General features: G+C 32.2%; 1 protein-coding gene across 1 annotated transcript in view; it reads left to right on the top strand.

Annotated features, from left to right (window-relative positions):
- LOC145329654 (urea transporter 1-like) overlaps positions 1-17,595 on the top strand; it is a 46,110-nt gene extending 28,515 nt beyond the window's left edge. Inside the window, exons 5-18 of the mRNA XM_080173997.1 lie at positions 1,284-1,329; positions 2,022-2,120; positions 3,769-3,832; positions 9,912-9,991; positions 10,614-10,686; positions 11,107-11,130; positions 11,246-11,294; positions 11,613-11,715; positions 12,512-12,558; positions 13,769-13,898; positions 14,296-14,388; positions 15,073-15,113; positions 15,583-15,660; positions 17,133-17,595. Of these exons, the coding sequence (XP_080030123.1) occupies positions 1,284-1,329; positions 2,022-2,120; positions 3,769-3,832; positions 9,912-9,991; positions 10,614-10,686; positions 11,107-11,130; positions 11,246-11,294; positions 11,613-11,715; positions 12,512-12,558; positions 13,769-13,898; positions 14,296-14,388; positions 15,073-15,113; positions 15,583-15,660; positions 17,133-17,201 (996 nt within the window). The 3' untranslated portion in view covers positions 17,202-17,595. The remainder of the gene's footprint in view (positions 1-1,283; positions 1,330-2,021; positions 2,121-3,768; positions 3,833-9,911; positions 9,992-10,613; positions 10,687-11,106; positions 11,131-11,245; positions 11,295-11,612; positions 11,716-12,511; positions 12,559-13,768; positions 13,899-14,295; positions 14,389-15,072; positions 15,114-15,582; positions 15,661-17,132) is intronic.
- Positions 17,596-19,576: the final 1,981 nt, after the last annotated feature.

The raw sequence follows: 19,576 nt of genomic DNA, 5'->3' as shown, positions 1-19,576 counted from the left end.
CTAAAATAACAATTCCACCTATCCATCCCCTTTACTCCATTCCCTCCCCTCCTACTGGATGAACAAATTGATGACGAAGCCCAATCTGTACCACTTTTGATTCCTGTGACGTCATAAAATGAGGGAGTTGAGAGGAGAAGTGGATAAGAAAACCCCTAAAAAAAAGATGGATTTTTACTACGTCAAAGAAATCAAAAATGGTACAGATTGGGCTTCGTCCAAATTGACCAATAAGTGATGGCCATGTTAGCAAACTAAATTGACGACTATTTTTCCCCATAATATTCCCATTTTCATATTCATTTAAGAAATACGGGGAAATGAGAAGTGAACTTAGGATTGGATTAACTTTGCTTTCCTGGGACAAATTCTTCCTTGTTTTATTATGAGTTTCCTTTTTTTTGTATTATTCAACGGAAAACATCTTACGTCATGGTATCACAAAATTCAGATTCGAATATCAAACATAATAATTGTCATTTAGAGAAAATCTTCATGGCATTTATATAAAAATGTGAACCGGTCGCATTTTAACATTTTTTTGTAGTGGGGGGGGGGGGGGGGGGATACAAATCCGCGTTGTATCACACTTGTCCCTAAAGTTTCATACTTACATTTTATCTTGGCTTAACAACTTTCGGGACTTTAAAGAATTTTATTTGTTTGGCTCATTAAGTTGAGTGTTCAAAGGTTTAAAGGTTAAGTCGAAGTGAGAGGACTGCTTATTACCCAAAGTAATAACGTTTTCTTATCAGATGGCTTAACAACTTTGGAGACTCATTGAGTTGAGTGTTCAATCGTTTCAACCGCTAAATATAATCTACAGAAGGGGTAATTTTGCGTATCATCATTGGGGTTGTACATCTTTTTATAGACCATTGTTTTATCCCTGTAGATCACTGAGAATGAGGACTCCTGATTAGGATTAAAAGTTTCCAAACACCAAAATTGTTTAATATGTGAAGTGAATTTGTATCAATTAAAATATAATTTTAAATTCATGAATGGTAAATTTACATGATTAATAAGCCGAAACAAATGCTCATGAAACTTTTTTTTGTAAAATACAAAAAAAAAAAAAAAAGAAGATTATAATGTCTATTTTATGACGATGATCTATTGAATATGCATTATTTTTAAAAAATTACTAGAAATAACTTATAATTGAGATAAAATTATTTCTTTACAATTACAAATCTGATTATATTTTTACCATTTCTTAACAAAATGTTCTTTAAAATTTTCTCTACTGTTCCTGTATTATACTTTACTATTGTGTTTAGGTTGGTCTAGGGTGTGTACTTGGAGGTGGAATTGCAACAATTACAGGTAGATGTATAAAGATTATTGTATTATTATTATAGCTAATGTTTTGAGGAGAATCGCTCTAAAAGTTAAGTCCCCCCCCCCAAAAAAAAAAACCTCAAATGAAAAGGGTCTTCACCTAACTGAAACACCCCACTAAAACAGACAATATGGAGTTTCAGTAGTATAAAATGTCACCCCCCCCACCCCTCCCCCCCAAAAAAATACCAATTACAGGATGCATGTTTGACTTTTGAGTGGACACTAACGGGGGTGTATCCAACTCCCAACCCCCACCTCACATTTGGAATATTTTTTTTTTTGGGGGGGGGGATGGGTCAAAGATCGTAAGGACTGTGTCAAAATTTTCAAGTTAGCTTCCCCCACCTCCCTACCAAAACCCTGAACTCGTCACTGGTTTTGAGCTCTTTCCCACTGGCCCAATTTGACCTAACCCAAAAAAAGGGTTTTTTTTATTAGAAAGAAATTGGCATTATAATAACCGGATATTTGTAGATATTTTTCAACTTATTTTTTATTGTATAGTGAATATTTTTTAAGCTTGTCATCGCATTATTTATTTATGATTCATATACAAAATTCTATAGAACTAATTTTCTTATTGTCAATACACATATCTATAAATTAAAGTTTTTAAAAATTTTATATTTGACATCTCGTAAGATTTAATGGACATTAAATAATTTTTTCTATAGAACTTTTGGTTGGCCTACACCCTTGGACGATGGTTAACAATGGCTGCGCCGGTTTTAATGGAGTTCTTGTGGGTACTGTAATCTCTATTCTATACCCAGGTATAGTAATCTATATTCTATACCCAGGTATAGTAATCTCTATTCTATACCCAGGTATAGTAATCTATATTCTATACCCAGATACAGTAATCTCTATTCTATACCCAGGTATAGTAATCTATATTCTATACCCAGATACAGTAATCTCTATTCTATACCCAGGTATAGTAATCTCTATTCTATACCTAGGTATAGTAATCTCTATTCTATACCCAGGTATAGTAATCTATATTCTATACCCAGATACTGTAATCTCTATTCTATACCCAGGTATAGTAATCTCTATTCTATACCCAGGTATAGTAATCCCTATTCTATACCCAGGTATAGTAATCTCTATTCTATACCCAGGTATAGTAATCTCTATTCTATACCCAGGTATAGAAATCTCTATTCTATTCCCAGGTATAGTAATCTCTGTTCTATACCCAGGAAAAATTAATACCAACTTTCAGAGCTAAAATTAATTAAAGCAGAACTACTTTATAGCCCTCTTTTCCATTTACATGTTTGTCAAATGCAATGCTTTACCAGCAAAAATGTTTTTTTTTCTTGTTAAAAAAAAACTAAAAGAAAGTATTTTTATTCCAAAGAATCTGACAAAAAAACAAGCGATTAAAATTTCCTACAATTAAAATAAAAAATACATAAAAAATTAGATCAAAATTGAAATATTTTTACTTAAATTTTATTTTTATAACGAATTTTGACACCTAAATTGCAATCTAAAAAATAAAAACAGAAAACATTTTGTTATGAATTAGTATATTGTACCCCTGTCTATGGGAAAACTGATGATTTCATGGTTACAAAGTATTGCATAATGTTTTATTATTGATATTTTTATTTGTACTTTGCAGTTCTTCGATCTAAAGTTGGGAAGCTGAAAAATCCTTGTAAGAATATTTAACTATTAGCCACAAGGAAAGGAGGGGCAATGAACTAGAAATTTAACTGGTCCCCAAAGTTTTTATAAGTTTAGATACTGTAATTAATACTTGATTGGATTGTACAAACTTTCGGTGCACAAATGTTTCCACCATCAATTGTAATCGGCAGAATGGTTAATTTTGTTTATAATAATTAGGGAAGAACATAAATTTATCGTACATTGTCTTATCTCTCTAAAAAGTGTTATTAGCTGCCGAAGTTTCTGTTTTGTCTACTTGTCAATGTTACAAGAAATTGGTGCAAAAATAAATACAATTTCAAATAAAACCTTCACAGAATTAATAATTCAATACTGAGTCCAAATTTTGAATAATTTTTTAATTTTGCTTAATTGTGTTTGAAAGAAGATATATAGTAATCTGACTTTGAAATATCAAAATTGAAAGTAAGAAAGTTATACAAAGGGGTTTTTCTTTTAAAACCCACACAGACTGAGATAGTGTGTGGCCATGACAAATTCAAGACTATTTTGGATCATGGAAAGAAAACGAAGTAGCGGGTTTCAAGTAGCTTTTGATAGGTTATTTTAGGTTAAGTAAATGTTAATGATTACCCCGCAGGGTTAGAGCATTCCACAGGGGATAGAAATAGGAGAAAAACTTATGTGAAAATACGAAGAAATCCGCTACTTCGTTTTCTGACCATGATACGAATTATTTAATATGACTGTCATCCTTGTTAATTACAATTTTTTCAGCTGTGTATGGTGTAGAAAGAAGCGAAGGAATGTGGATATGCATCGCTCTTGGTGCCCTTACAAGGTATAGAAAAAACAAGGATGACATCATCCCTAAAAGCGAGCTTTGAAGCGGTGGGACAAACAAGCATTAAAACTTGATAATCAGAATATAAATGTACAAAATTCGAAACAAAACTGTTAGTAAATTTGTTGTTCGGATCTGGTACATCTCGATGTAGTAGTAGTAGTAGTAGATTTATTTTCCAATATAAAAAAAGACAATAAAATAATATACGATAAAATAAGCATAAGTATATTTATAATTATAGAATATCATATTTGTGTTGCTTCTGCAGTTACATTGGCAGCTAAGATGTCGCGTGAGCGGTGTTGTCTCTAGCTGTTGAAAAAAAGGCAACTTCTATGGTTTCTGAAGCAAGAAAAATGTACATATGTACATTTATATCAGGTCCCGTTTTCCCGCGTGCAGCTTTGTAGTTCCCCCCTTTATACACTTGAATTGTGTATTTTAAAAAAAGAAAAAAAAAGTTTAGTACTGAAAACCTTTCAGTTGAAAGAAAAAAAATGAAAAATGAAGAAAAAAATAAAAAAACATTAAATTTTTAAAGGTTTAGATGGCATACAGGGCAGAGTAGTCTTGAACATTCAATATTAATAGAATCAATTAGATGTACTTTAAGTTTATTTTTAAATTGAATTTTACTGGCTAAATTTTTGATAATTTGGCAATCAAAATCATTCCAAATTATAGGAAAATTACAGTATGGCAATCTTTTTAAAAGCCCAATTCTAAATCTAGGAATTCTAAAATCAAGATTGTTTCTTAATTGATAATTATCATTAAATTCTTCATTAGTTTCCCAAGTGTTCAAAAAAGATCTTGGTAAATTATTAATTTTGTAACTATGCATAAATTGTAATTGAAAATATTTGACAAGCAAATCAAATGGTAAAATATTTAGTCTTTTAAACAATGGAGAAGTGTGAGCATTATACTTAGAGTTCATGATACATCTAATGGCCATCTTTTGCTTAGTTATAATTGGTTTTAAGTTGGCAGAGGCAGCAGTAGAATAAATGAGAATTCCATATACAAGATGGCTATGAAAAAGTGAGTGATATAAAGAAATCATTGATGTTTTATCAAGTATATTTTTTGATCTTCTAAGAATAAATAATGCTTTTGAGAGCTTTAGACTCAATTGTTCAATGTGATATTTAAAATTTAAATTAGGATCAAAGTAAATACCAAGAAATTTAATGGCAGGAATATCACTAGAATTATTAACATAATCAAGTTTTTTAACTAGAGCATCATTGTAATTTGAACAATTAGGATCATTTTCATCTATAACTAGGTTGATATCGTCCCAGGGTACATTTTGTCCTTGGGTGTGAAAAATAGTAAATTTAGTTTTAACTGGATGTAAAGACATTCCATTAGCCCGAAACCATTGAGAAATTTTTCGAAGTTCAATATTTACAAAATTGACAAGATCATTAAGATTTTTTCCTGAAGCTAGGATAGTTGTGTCATCACAGAATAATAACATAGATAGTAAAGTTGATCTTGGAAGATCATTAAAGAAGATCAAGAATAATATAGGGCCTAAAATACTTCCTTGCGGTACACCACTATCAACTATGAGTAAGGAAGATTTGTCTTGGCCTATTTGAACAAATTGTTGACGTTCAGTCAAGTAGTTTTTGAACCATGTTAAAATGTTTCCATTAATACCTATTTTGCTTAATTTATTTAATAACAATCTTATTGGAACCATGTCAAATGCTTTGGTTAAATCACAAAATATTCCAATGGTAAACTCCTTATTATTAATAGCCTCAGTGATTTTATTAAGTAAATGAATCATGGGATGGATTGTTGAGTGGTTTTTTTGAAATCCAAATTGGTTTTTGTCTATTATGTTATTAGACAATAAAAAACTACTGAGATGATTACATACAATTTTTTCCAGTAATTTACCAAAGAGAGAAATTAAAGAGATAGGCCTATAATTATTTGTTTCATCTAGAGAGCCACTTTTAAAGACAGGGTGTACCTTAGAAATTTTTAATTTTTGGGGTACAATTCCTGTTGCTAGAGATCTATTAAAAATATGACAAAGGGGAGAAGAGATTAATTCTATGATGTTTTTCATGAAATGCGATGAAAGATCCATATAATCACAACTTTTTTTATCTTTTAAATCCTTAAATGCTTCAATGACTTGATTAGGGGTAATTCGGGGTATTTGAAAGTTTAAATTTAGTGGCTCAATGTAATCATCTGGAGGCTTATCTGTAGGGGTTATAGTTTCTTTAATTTTATCAGCTATTGAAGAAAAATGCTTATTAAACTCTTCTGCTATGAGTTTATTATCTTTTACAATGTTACCATTGATATTTAGATTGGAAGGTAAACTAGAAGTTTTAGTTTTAATACCTGCAGCTTCTCTAATAGTCTGCCAAACATTTTTTAAATCACCTTGGTGTTTTTGAATTTCTTGCTGATAATATAATTTTTTCATTTTTTTCAAGAGTTTGTTATATAAATTTTTATAAGTTTTGTAAATATCATGATCTTCAATGGTTCGGCTTTTAGAATAAATTTTAGACAATTCATCTTTTCTTAATCTTGAAGTTAAAAGACCAAGAGACATCCAAGGTTCAATTTTGTGTACATTACGATTAAACCTTTTTTCTTTCTCTTCAAAAACAATGTTAAAAAGATCAAAGAATTTGTTATGAAACAAATCATAACTTAAATTTGCATCATTTTCTTGAATAACATCAGCAAAGCTTAATTGAGAGAGTAAAGATTTAAAGGAATTTATATTAGCTTCAGAGTAATCTCTATATTTAAAAGTTTTTGGAATTGGGCGTTTTTTCTTAGAAGATAAAATATGAAAAATAGGAAAATGATCACTTAAATACATTGTTAATATTCCTGATTTGTATTCATTACTTATATAGTTTGTCCAACAATGATCTATAAGTGTTGCTCTATTTTGTGATATTCTAGTTGGATGGTTTATAAGTTGGATAAATCCACATGCAAATAATTTATCTATGAACTCTAAGGTTTTAGGATGGTCCTTAAATCGAATTAAATCACAATTAAAGTCACCAACCAGGTAGACTTTTTGATTAAGTGTTGATAATTGATCTAAAATGTTACTTAAAATGTCTAAAAATGAATTAAATTGCTCTGAAGGAGTTGATCCATTATTTGTAGATGGTGAACGATAAATATTTCCTAGTATAAAACTATTTTTTTCAGAAACATTTACTTTAATAAATAAAGATTCAAAAATTTTCTCTTGGAATATTGAAAGTTCCTCGAGAACTTGAAATTGTAGGTCAGTAGAGACATAGAAAGCTACGCCCCCACCCTTATGTATCGTTCTTGTTTTATACTGTAAATTATATCCATGTAAGCTAAACAAGTTTGGATCAACTATAGAAAATGTTTCTTGAAGTGCCATTATGTCAAATTTACATTTACTAGTTACTAATAAATTATGAAAATCTGAGAATTCATTAAATTTAGAAGCCAAGCTTTGTATATTTAAACTAAAGAGAGAAAGGTTGGTTTGATTTTGATTGCTTTCAATAAATTCTTCAAGACTATAGTAATTAGAAAGAATATCAATATCCCTGTAGGGTAAAATGTAGATGTAAAATATTGCTGGAAAAAAATAAGATATTTAAAGGCTGCTAGCTGCCAAACGGCGGAACGCACATTTCCTGACTTGTGAGCATTTACTTTCAGGAAGGAATGGGACAATGGGCAGTTATTACAGTAGTCCCCAAAGTTTTTAATATGGTTTTCTTATTCGTTGGTTAATAACTTTGGGGACTTTTAATGAACATTGATGGGTTAAATTATTAAGTTGAGTGTCACATTTCAACCAATAATTGTAATTTACAGAAGAGGGAATTTTTTGTATCATCATTTGGAATGTATATTAATTTATCGGCCATTGTCTTATTGTCTCAACCATGACACTTTGGTTGAGTGTGACTTCCGAATTAGCGGGAAGTTCTAGAGATCTTGTTGACGTACACACAAACCCCCAATACCAGGAACCATCAAGTTTCAACAGCAGGTTTGATTATAGATTTATTGAGGCAACTATTTCAAAGTCCTGAAATTACAAAATCAATTAATACAAAATTCCAGTTTTTTTATAACCACGTAATCTTATTTGCTTTTTAAAATCATTTTTTTTTCTACGGTTAAGAATCTTTGGAAACTTTGGCTTTAAAGGAAAATTATTTGGTTTAATAAATCATTGTTAAATGCAAAAATAAAAGCACATAAATAATTACTAAAACATAATAATTAATCATAATAAAGTTTCATGTTTAGCTGGCTAAAGCCTTTTAGACTAAATATAATCGTCCTATACACCATTCCATTTAAATAAAATTAACAAATTCTACCTGAAGTTCTTATGGTTTCAAGCCCCTGGTATACTAGGGTCGTTCACGCACTATGAGACCAATGATAGGCCCAACTTTGTTCTCCGAAATCTTCACACACTCACATATCATTCAAAAGTAACGAACGTGGACGCATCAAAATATAAACAATCCATGCCGCGTCTCTTTAGAAAGGAAAGTCAAACAAGACGACATTTGCGCTTGATTTGGGATAATGATAAGGAATTAATTTCGATCTTGATAAACACAAAGCTTCCTCGAAAAGAGGTTAAGACACTTATCCCTTTAGATCCCTAATTTACTCTAGAACTCTTTTTGTCCATAATATTTCAACATTTTTAAATTTTTTATTTATGTTATTTCTATCTCCTTGCTATTCTTCTGATGATGACCTGTAAATCTAGGGTATGATTTTGTACAGTACAAGTTATGGGTTTTTCTCGGGGTTTATAAATACTTTTTAAAAAGATTTATTTGGTAACATTCACAAATCAACCAAAGCTTTCAATTTTAGAAGTAGCCGTTGTAAGGTCTTTTGCAATTGTACTTTTAAAACTTGAGTACAATTTTGGACTTCAAAGTATATGTCACCCTTACTAATTATTGTTTATTTACTTCAAATTTAAGAAGTGGGCTTATCTTAATCTAAGGTCTTAAGTTGTAGGTGTGCAATTGCTTCTACAAAAAGAATTTTTTTGTACTTTTAAAATACACCATAAAGGATAATCATTAATCATATCTTTCTTTTCTTTTCCTTTTTCTTTGCCTTTAAAATACACGATAAAGGATAATCATATCGTTAAAACTGGATGGTAGTGAATTAGCAAAACCTTGTTTAAGCTCTAAAATATATATTTCTTTGATAAATGAAACATGTACGTAAGTGATTGTACATTTAGGTGTTAGCTTTTAATATTTTTTTTCAATTCATCCCCGTTTTGAAAGATTTTTTGGGTGAAAGTTATGGTACTTTTAAATATGCTCAATTTGTTAGGGGTGATTAGGGAACACACCACTCATAACCCCCCCCCCCCCCCCAAAGCAAAAAATTATTCAAAAAACACTTAATAATTATTTGGGTGGGGTCATTTTATTGTACATAAAACGTAATTTTGAAATGCTCAGAACTTTTTTGTTTTTGAAGCTGAAGGCTTCAAATTTGGGGTATTGGGTCTACTTGTGGCAGTCTTTCAGTAGTTAAAGCGTTGTATTACTTGCAGGGTTCCTTTAAGTGTGATTTATTTTGGGAGAGTGGTGTTACCCCACATCAAAACAGTCTCAAATCTTCCCTCGACCTGTGAAAAGATACATTGTAAAGGAGAACTACATCGGTTAGCAAGATCCTTCAGTACAAACAGACGAATGCACAAACTTTAACGCACTGTAACAACCATATCGGTTCTGTGGTTCACAGACTGACGTCCTTTATTTTTATATAAGGATAATTATCTAAATCTAATTCATTTGCATAAATTGCTTTTATATATTGTTTGCATTACATTACCGACAGACTGACGCACTAAGTAAATTATATACTCATTGACTAGGGAATCCTTATAAAAATACTGACCTTATTTTTAATATTAGCTGCAAAATAAGCGTTTCCTCCATACCCTTTCCAACGAACAAATTTACGGATATTTTAATAAAAGAGTAGCCTTTCTTTAAAATGTATATTTTTTTTTATTTTTCAGTGTATTTTTCTGTAGTGCATTCAATACATTATTATCCAAAGTTAATGTTCCCTACATGGCACTGCCTTTCAACATTATAGGTAAGTTTAAAATTACCCGCAACCGTGGCACAACACGTAGAACGTCGGGGAGGTGTTAGGTTCGAATCTCGGCCTTAAACCGCCTCATAACAAAAGACGTTAAACATGGTTCCTACTGCTGCTATGTCAGGTGCGTTACATAAATAGTAAGAATAGGGGGAATGCATTGGCCCATTAACAGGCGCAACTTATTACTATGCACAGTTAGGATAGGACTTCTCATACAAAGGTCGTGTATCAAAGAGTTGGATGTTACCATGTGGTGTTTGTTTGTCAGAGAATATTTATGTTGGACAAACCAAGAATTTTAGTATATTTTCTTGGGACAGTGCAGGGATATTCCCTGCCAGAAAAAATAATCTCCCTTCGCTTAATTAAAAATGTTACTGAAATATGTTGATAACTAAAAGCGTAATGTTATACACCCATGGTATATCTGCACAATTTCCAATCACCAAATAATCAAATAAACATTAATAAAAATGAAATTAGACCCAAAAATTAAATTATAAATTGCTCTCTTGTTAGTTCTTAATACCTTGACCTACAGTCCATACATATAAGCCATCCATAGCATAGTACCTTCCCATAAAGCAGTAATCCTACTGACATTTATGTTTAGCTGTCTGTGTGTTTCTGACTCTGCAGCCCGAGGAACAACCTGTACAAATACAAGCAACAGTTTTCAATGCCAGGCTAGAGATAGATACAGCATTTTTGTACATTTCAAAATTGGATCTAGGAAAGAAAACGGTGTAGTAGTGGGCTTTGTCGTATTTTCACAGTAGGTTTTGATAGGTTATATTAGGTTAGTTTAGGTAAATGTTAAAGATTGCTATGCAGGGTTAAAGCCCTCCTAGAAAGAGGAGTAAAGCTACTGTAATATACTACGAAACCCGCTACTTCGTTTTCTATCCATGATCCTAAAATTCATTTCATTGACAATTCTGATAAAAATTAATACAGGAAGTATTCCTAAGATATCTAACAATTAGCAAAACTGTTTATATTTCACCTTTTTATTTAAAATGCTAAAAGGTTAAAAGCTTATGTTCATATTTTTCCTTGAATTAATATAAATTAATTATTTGCTGATATCTATTATTTGGTTATAGTGATCCCAGCTGCGGAAATGGAAGGTGCGATTTTAATTTTAATCACCCCTTAAAAATAAGTTCACAATTAAAAATCACGAAACCTTAAAAATCAAAAAAAAAATTTATTTTGTGTATCTATCTATTTTTAATATTTTAGGATCTCGTGGTGTGGAGTGGGACGTGGTATTCTTGTTTCTATGAGCCAGGTAAGGGTTACGTGACTTGGCGCTTACACGCATTTCCATATAAGGAAAGAGCAAAAAATCTGAGTAAGTCAAAGTCAAGTCAAGTCAAATATAAAGTGCTTGTATTTGACGTGTTTGTTATTTCTACTTTAAAGTAGTAAGTTTTTTGTCTAAAGCTAAAAATCTCGTAAATTGGTTGCCATCATCATGGAAGCCTTATAAATGTATTTGGGTGGTTTTATGCTATTTTTCTTACTTCCTCAACTCTTCTTTAGAAGGCTAGGGAAAGAGCAAATAGTATTTGATATAATGTTTGAAAATTTATTATATTGGTTCTAGGTCTGGGCAGTAAATGCTGTGGTACCATCCCTGCTTATGAACCTGGCTGTACTTCTATCTTCCCCACTTCTATTTACTCTATGCACCCTGGGAGCTACTCTAGGTAATATTATTCTATGAACCTGGCTGTTCTTCTATATCGCTCGCTTTTAATTACTCTATGCACCCTGGGAGGTACTCTAGGTAATATTATTCTATGAACCTGGTTGTTCTTCTATATCGCTCGCTTTTATTTACTCTATGCATCCTGGGATCTACTCTAGGTAATATTATTCTATGAACCTGACTGTTCTTCTATCCTCCTTACTTTCATTAACTCTATGCACACCCTGACAGCTACTCTAGGTAATATTATTCTATGAACCTGTCTGTTCTTCTATATCGCGCACTTTTATTTACTCTATGCACCCTAGGAGCTACTCTAGGTAATATTATTCTATGTACATGACTGTCCTTCTATCCTCCTCACATCTATTTACTCTATGCACCCTGGGAGCTACTCTAGGTAATATTATTCTATAGACCTGTCTGTTCTTTTATCTTCCCAATTATATTTACTCTATGCACCCTCTGGGAGCTACTCTAGGTAATATTATTCTATGAACCTGTCTGTTCTTCTATATCGCGCACTTTTATTTACTCTATGCACCCTAGGAGCTACTCTAGGTAATATTATTCTATGTACATGACTGTCCTTCTATCCTCCTCACATCTATTTACTCTATGCACCCTGGGAGCTACTCTAGGTAATATTATTTTATGAACCTTGCTGTTCTTCTATCCTCCCCACTTATATTTTCATTTCATTTTTTACATTACACCTTTCGATATAGGAACAATTAGCTTTTATATATTTTAGTTTTCAAATGGAAAAAGTTATCATGGAATTATTTTTTCAGGATCTCTTCTTGCCATTACAATTTTACCTGAACACGATTACCAACAGGTAAAACAAGTTTTTAAATAATAGGATTCTCTTCCATTTATGCGAAATCACTATATACATATTTTATAAGTGACACTTAAAAATATGTTTTTAGGGGCAATTACTCTTGGGAGGTTGGAGGTACGTACTTTCCTCCAAAATATTTATAAGAAGCTCCACCGACACTTCGATACGGACACAAACACAGACAAAGAGATACCCTGTTACTTTTATATCAGAACATGATAACGTTAAAAATCAAGGTTGCGTGATTATTTTTATTAAAACTTTTATAATGAAACAACATTATCAATTACTAGCGGCTGCGACCCGGGCATATATGGGCTCTATATTCAAGGGGGCATAGAAGGGCATAAAAGTAGCCTAAAACCATACCCAGACTATTTATAAAAATTAAATCTCCCAAAACTAGCCCGACACTTTATAGAAGCTTCACTGTAAAGCGGTTAGTGAGATCCTTCGCTACATACATAAAAAGATTACTACTATCAAGCAAAGATATAGTAGGCACAAATCCTCTTTCTCACGAGACACAGCTTGCACAAAGCTATCTGATTTCATCAAAACACAAAGACAGAACAACACAAACTATAAAATTGAATAGTCAATTGAAAAACTAGCAAACCCTTACAATCAAAATCCCAAAAAATGCAATCTTTGCTTGACAGAAAGCTTCGAAATAATGAAAGCTTTCAAATCTAACATACAAACTTTAAACACCAGAAATGAAATCTTCAGCAAGTGTCCACACAGAGAAAAGTTCCTTCTTTTAAAGTGCATGACGTGAAACATATGCAAAGCAGTATTTTTTTATATAATATGTATTAATTTGTAAAACTGCAAATGATAAAATATGACCTAATTTTTCTCTTTAAAGATTCTCTTCAAACACCTCCCCCTTTTTTATATAAAGATGCTAATTCCCCCCCAGCCCTAAGAGGATATGAGTAGTAAAAAACCCCGCAGGGGGTAAAATTTTCTAACACTTCTTTCGTATTTAGTCTTTTAAAAGGATTCAAAATGCAAGGACATATATTTTTTTAACTCTTATTTTATACATCTTAATTGGAACTGATGATCTATTTTTATAGAGAAACATATGTATTCCATCAATAAAAAGTTAAAAAATAATCTGTGTTTATACATACAATAATACCTTATACAATATAATATAATATAATATGTATAATAGGATGATATCTGTATCTAGATATATGATGGTGTGTGGGGGTATAACAGCCTGCTTGCTATGGCCGCAGCCGGCTGCGTCTTCTTCCCCTTCTCTCCTGTAGCCTTGGGCACCGGTACTGTCAATGCTCTCGCTACTATTATTATACAGGAAATTATCAATAATGCTCATTTTAAAGATAAAAGAAAAAATATTACTTTTAATATTATTATAATTTTTGTGTTATTTTTCTGTTTTTTTTTATTTGCATTGGTTTCTGAATATGTTTTAGGAAAATAATGCAATAAAATATGCAGTTGTCAAATGTTTTTATTAAGTCAAGGTGACATAATTAAAATTAAACTAATAAAATTTGGGTGGGGGCTCATTTTTTTTTCTAGTGGCTATTTCCCTGAACCGATAGGAAGATATAAGGAGAACTATATCAGTTCAGTGGTTACCGAGATCCTTTGATACAAACAGACAGACATTCAGACTGACACCCTGTTAGTTTTGTATAAGGACATGAGCATAATTTAAAACATTATTGATGAAATGAACTGAACAGGCTGCCCTAAGAGTTTCAATGGACAAGGTTCGAGTCCCCTACCTGACACTGCCCATGACACTCAGCACTTTGGTCATTCTAATGGCCACTCAGGAAATTTTACTTTCATTAATAATAGAGTTAAAAGCAATTGATCCATCTCAACCCACCCAAGTTTACTTTATCAAAATAACATCTTTGTACAGGCAGGCCAAATATTTTTTTTTCTCTTTAAGCATATTTACACTAGCGCTACATATCGATTAGAATAATTATTAAGAATATTTATTAAGAATAATAAATTAAATAAATGTCAAAAATCAGAAAAAAATAAAAATTTATAAGTATTTTATTTTAGCTGGTTTTTTTGAATGTTTTACACAGAAATCTAAAGATAATACAATTAACGATAAATTATTACTGTACATTCCCAATTTTGTTACACAAAATCCCTCTATATGTAGATTATTAAATTAAATTTTGGACACAGCTCGTTTGACCCAACCAATTAAGATTTAATAAAAGTACAGCAGAGAGTAGAGATATAAGAGTGTAAATTTTACTGGTACTCAAAGTTTCATAAACACGATCTATTATTCGTGGACTAAAAAAAACCGTAGTACCTTAGTAATTAGCTTCATCATCAATAGCAGTATAGTTTTTATGGGAGTACATTGCCTTTTCCCACAAAATCTCTAAAAAGGATCCAGAGTTTTTAGCACAACAAAAAATTAAACGTGTTTTATAGATTTGGTAAAATAACTTATTTTGAATTAAATAAAAGCAAACAATTTCCAGGCAAGACCAAATAACTGTGGATCTCCCCTGAAAAGAACAGAGGTAAATTTCTCAAAATTGTAGAACTTTTTTAGATACATATAAAATTTAAAATTTAAAAAAGTAGGGGTAAGTAATTTTTTCTGGGAAGTTGGTAGTACCCTCCCCCAAAATAGTTATAAACCTTCCCAGGACCTATGATAATCTACCCTGTAAGGGAGAACCATACCGATTCAGCAGTTAGCGAGATCCTTCAGTACAGACAGACATCCTATTACTTTATTATTAGGGTTTTAAACTATATTTTTTATTACAACTTGTATTCACAAAACCTCTCAAAACAGACATCATAAAACCCTGTCCTAAGAGATCTGAATATTAAAATTCGTGGTCCCTAATTTCTTAAATCGAACTAAACAATTCAAACGTGTACTCACTTTTGTAAATCAATAGAGTAAAATAGTTTAGCTTTCGCATTTAAAAAGAACCTTTCGTATTTTATCACAGTCATAAAAATGATATTTTGTTGCAGGTATCGTCCTATCCTGAGAAGCAGGCTATAGAAGCTTGGAGACAGGCCAAGCGGTCAGCTTATGAACAATGCTCACAGGTAGATAAGACAGGCTAAGTGATCAGCTTATAAATAATTCTCACAGGTAGATATAACAGGCTAAGAGGTCAGCCTATAAACAATGCTCACAGGTAGATATGACAGGCTAAGCGGTCAGCTTATGAACAATGCTCACAGGTAGATATAACAGGCTAAGTGATCACTTTATGAACAATGCTCACAGGTAGATATGACAGGTTAAGTGGTCAGCTTAAAACAATGCTCACAGTTAGATATGACAGGCTAAGAGGTCAGCTTATTAACAATGCTCACAGGTAGAATGAAAAGCTAAGAGGTCAGCTTAGGAACAATGCTCACAGGTAGATATGACAGGCTAGGGGTCAGCTTATGAATAATGCTCACACGTAGATATGACAGGCTAAGGGGTCAGCTTATCAACAATGCTCACAGGTAGATATGACAGGCTAATGGGTCAGCTAATTAACAATGCTCACAAGTAGATATGACAGGCTAAGGGGTCAGCTTATGAACAATGCTCACAGGTACATATGACAGGATAAGCGGTCAGCTTATGAACAATGCTCACAGGTAGATATGACAGGCTAAGCGGTCAGATAATGAACAATGCTCACAGGTAGATATGACAGGCTAAGTGGTCAGATTATGAACATTGCTCACAGGTAGATATGACAGGCTAAGTGGTCAGCTTATGAACAATGCTCACAGGTAGATATGACAGGCTAAGTGATCAGCTTATGAACAATGCTCACAGGTAGATATGACAGGCTAAGAGGTCAGCCTATGAACAATGCTCACAGGTAGATGTGACAGGCTAAGTAATCAGCTTATGAACAATGCTCACAGGTAGTTATAACAGGCTAAGAGTTCAGCCTATGAACAATACTCACAGGTAGATATAACAGGCTAAGAGGTCAGCTTATGAACAATGCTCACAGGTAAATATGACAGGCTAAGTGATCAGCTTATGAACAATGCTCACGGGTAGATATAACAGGCTAAGAGGTCAGCCTATGAACAATGCTCACAGGTAGATATGAAAAGCTAACAGGTCAGCTTAGGAACAATGCTCACAGGTAGATAATACAGACTAAGCGGTCAGCTTATGAACAATGTTCACATGTAGATATGACAGGCTAAGAGGTCAGATTATGAACAATGCTCACAGGTAGATAAGATGGAATTCTTAAATATTTCTCTGACTTATGAGCATCTCAAGGATCTAAAGGGATAGAACACTGGCCGATAAATAGGTTTAAACCATCCCAAACTATTTAAAAAGATTACCAGAAAAGTACCACCAATATAGTTGTACTTCTTTAATGGACCTATAATAATCGCCATTATAAGGAAGAACCATATCAGTCCATATCAAGATCCGAAGCTACCGACAGACTAACAGATCATTAGACATTCTTTCCTAGTGAGACATAGACATAGTTTTTTAAACATCACTACTTATGAATGTTATCATCCTTATTATTTCTATTTAGAGCGACCTAGACCCTGAAAAGCAAGATATCAAAGAAAACAACGTCAACAATATCTCAGCTGATTACTAATATATCATTCAAGAATAAAAGTATGCACAGCAAAGACAAGAACATGATCCAATTGCATATGTCATCAAATGTTTATATGACTAACATATATCTACATTATTGATGGACAATCCAACAAAGCAAGTACAGTGTTGCTATGCTTCTAAATTTAAGTTTAGAGCAAAATGCAAAAACATAATTTTTTATCTTTTAAAGAAATATTTTTATGATTTTTTAGAAACTCATTATTTATTTTTTAATGTCTTCCACCAAGTGTAGTTTCTATTAATTATTTAAAAACTGTATAGAGAGGCTACGCTACTAAAACTAATGGACTGGCATTTGTAAGTACATTTCAGTATTATAATTAAACATACCTGTACCAAATTTATGTAATAAATTCTTTTTTTAATAATTATTTTTTTTCGTATTTATTTATATTCATGTCAATTTGAAATAAATTTACGAGAAAAAAATTATAAATGTAAAAAAAAAATATTTGAATGGACGATTTTTGTCTGTAATAGAAACCGTATAACCTCATATAAAAATCAAATATTTATATTATTCAGATCACCCTTTTAATATTTTAGAGGTACACCGACAAACGTACAGAGACAAACGTTTAAGTACGACAAACGTACTAGGGGACAAACGTACTAGGATTTAATATAAATTAGTAGATTTTGTTTCTACCGACGTTGGAACGGAAGATTTTTCTTCTTTACAAAATTAGTTTTGGATAAAAAAAACGAATGTATAGCAAATGTTCATCTTATTAAATCTTATAAAATATATAAAAATATTATTTTATTCTATACCTACAGGGTGGGGCAAATAAGACCGGACAAACTTTAGACGGCCATAGCGCCAAAACTACTTGACCAATCAGGACGTTTGACCACACTATAAAAAGCTTAGGTAATGACCTTTTAGCAAAAAAATCTTTGGACGTAGATGGACGTGTACAACGAGCTTAACAAGGCAGATTCAAAATGCGCCGGTGGTTTAATCTTGATTCTCGATTAGGGCCCACTAAATCTGACCTCAGCCTATCTGTAGATGAGGTAGAGTTATGCAAATTGCTGGGGATACTGTTAGATACATAAGTAAGACACTAGAAAAGACTAGAGCTCTTTATCTGAACTGGCATAGCCGTAGTACTCCAGCAAAGTGAAACGGGGCAGATTTTGATATGTAAAAAACGTCAAAAACCGTGAAAATTTCTCGGTTCTTGACTTTAAGGACCCATAAAAACCCATAATAGACTATGGGTTGCGCTGACAACCCTAGCTAAAACTTCATGCCATTTCTTAAAAGGTAAAGGACGTCGTTCTAGCTCAACTGTGGTCCAAATAAGAGCCTACGTGTCTAAGGGTAGCTTGAAAGTTGGGCGAATTTGTTACTCACGTTCCTAAGGAAATGTGGCCTCCCAGCAGCCCGATCTTAATTCAATGGACTTTTGGGCTTAGGGCTACTTTGAAGCATGCACCAATAGACGTGCTCATACCACAAAGACCTCCCTCATTGCCACTATCAAGGAGAACTACGCCAGCTTGGACAGGTACATTTTGACATGGACCTGCCGGCGGTTGAGGAGGCGGGTAGAGGCGGTAATTAGGGCTGGCGGCGATTTTATTGAATAATCTAATAGTCATATACCTATTTTGCTTGCCAGTTTTAAAATTCAATAAAATCTTTAAAATTGACGATTTTATGTTCATTTGTTTAGAAGTTAGAATTTGTCCGGTCTTATTTGCCCCACCCTGTATATGAGCGATTACTTTTTCTGTTTTCTACCTTATGAATTATTTTCGACAGATTTTTTTATAAACGGGCTTGCTTTATTGCATCAAGATCCATGACAGATCTATATAGGAAATAAACGTCTATATATGAGCTCGAGTCTTCCAATAGTAGAGTGTTTAATACTCATAGTGCTCCAAAAATCCATAATAAAATCTCATTGACCAGAACTATGAGACCCATTATTTTACTCTATAAACAATAAATTTTTTTTTTAAATTTTATGTTGCTATTTGAATTATACTAAAGTATTAAATTTCTATTCATAAAATAGAAAATTTAAATTTATAAAACAGTAAATCAAAGAAAACTTAGTTTTAAAATAATTTGATACTAGCGCTGCGTCTGTAATGTGTTCAGATATTAAACTAAAATTTAACATTTAAAGTGATCGCGAATTTAATTTTTCAAAATGCATTTTCGTTTACCTTTTTTTATATTTTAAGTAATTTTCAAAGAATTATGCCTTAAAAGTTCAGTTAAGTTAGAAAAAAATCAGTTTAAAATGCGGAGAGTGTTTCCACGTGAAAATAATGTTAAAATCTGAGCATCAATTAAACTAAGAGAAAATAAGTTATTTCTTCGCTTGC

The sequence above is a fragment of the Acartia tonsa genome, chromosome 10 (assembly GCF_053477335.1).
Source record: "Acartia tonsa isolate MP-2025a chromosome 10, ASM5347733v1, whole genome shotgun sequence".
NCBI classification, from domain to species: Eukaryota; Metazoa; Arthropoda; class Copepoda; order Calanoida; family Acartiidae; genus Acartia; species Acartia tonsa.
This window is presented reverse-complemented; position numbering and strand designations above follow the sequence as displayed.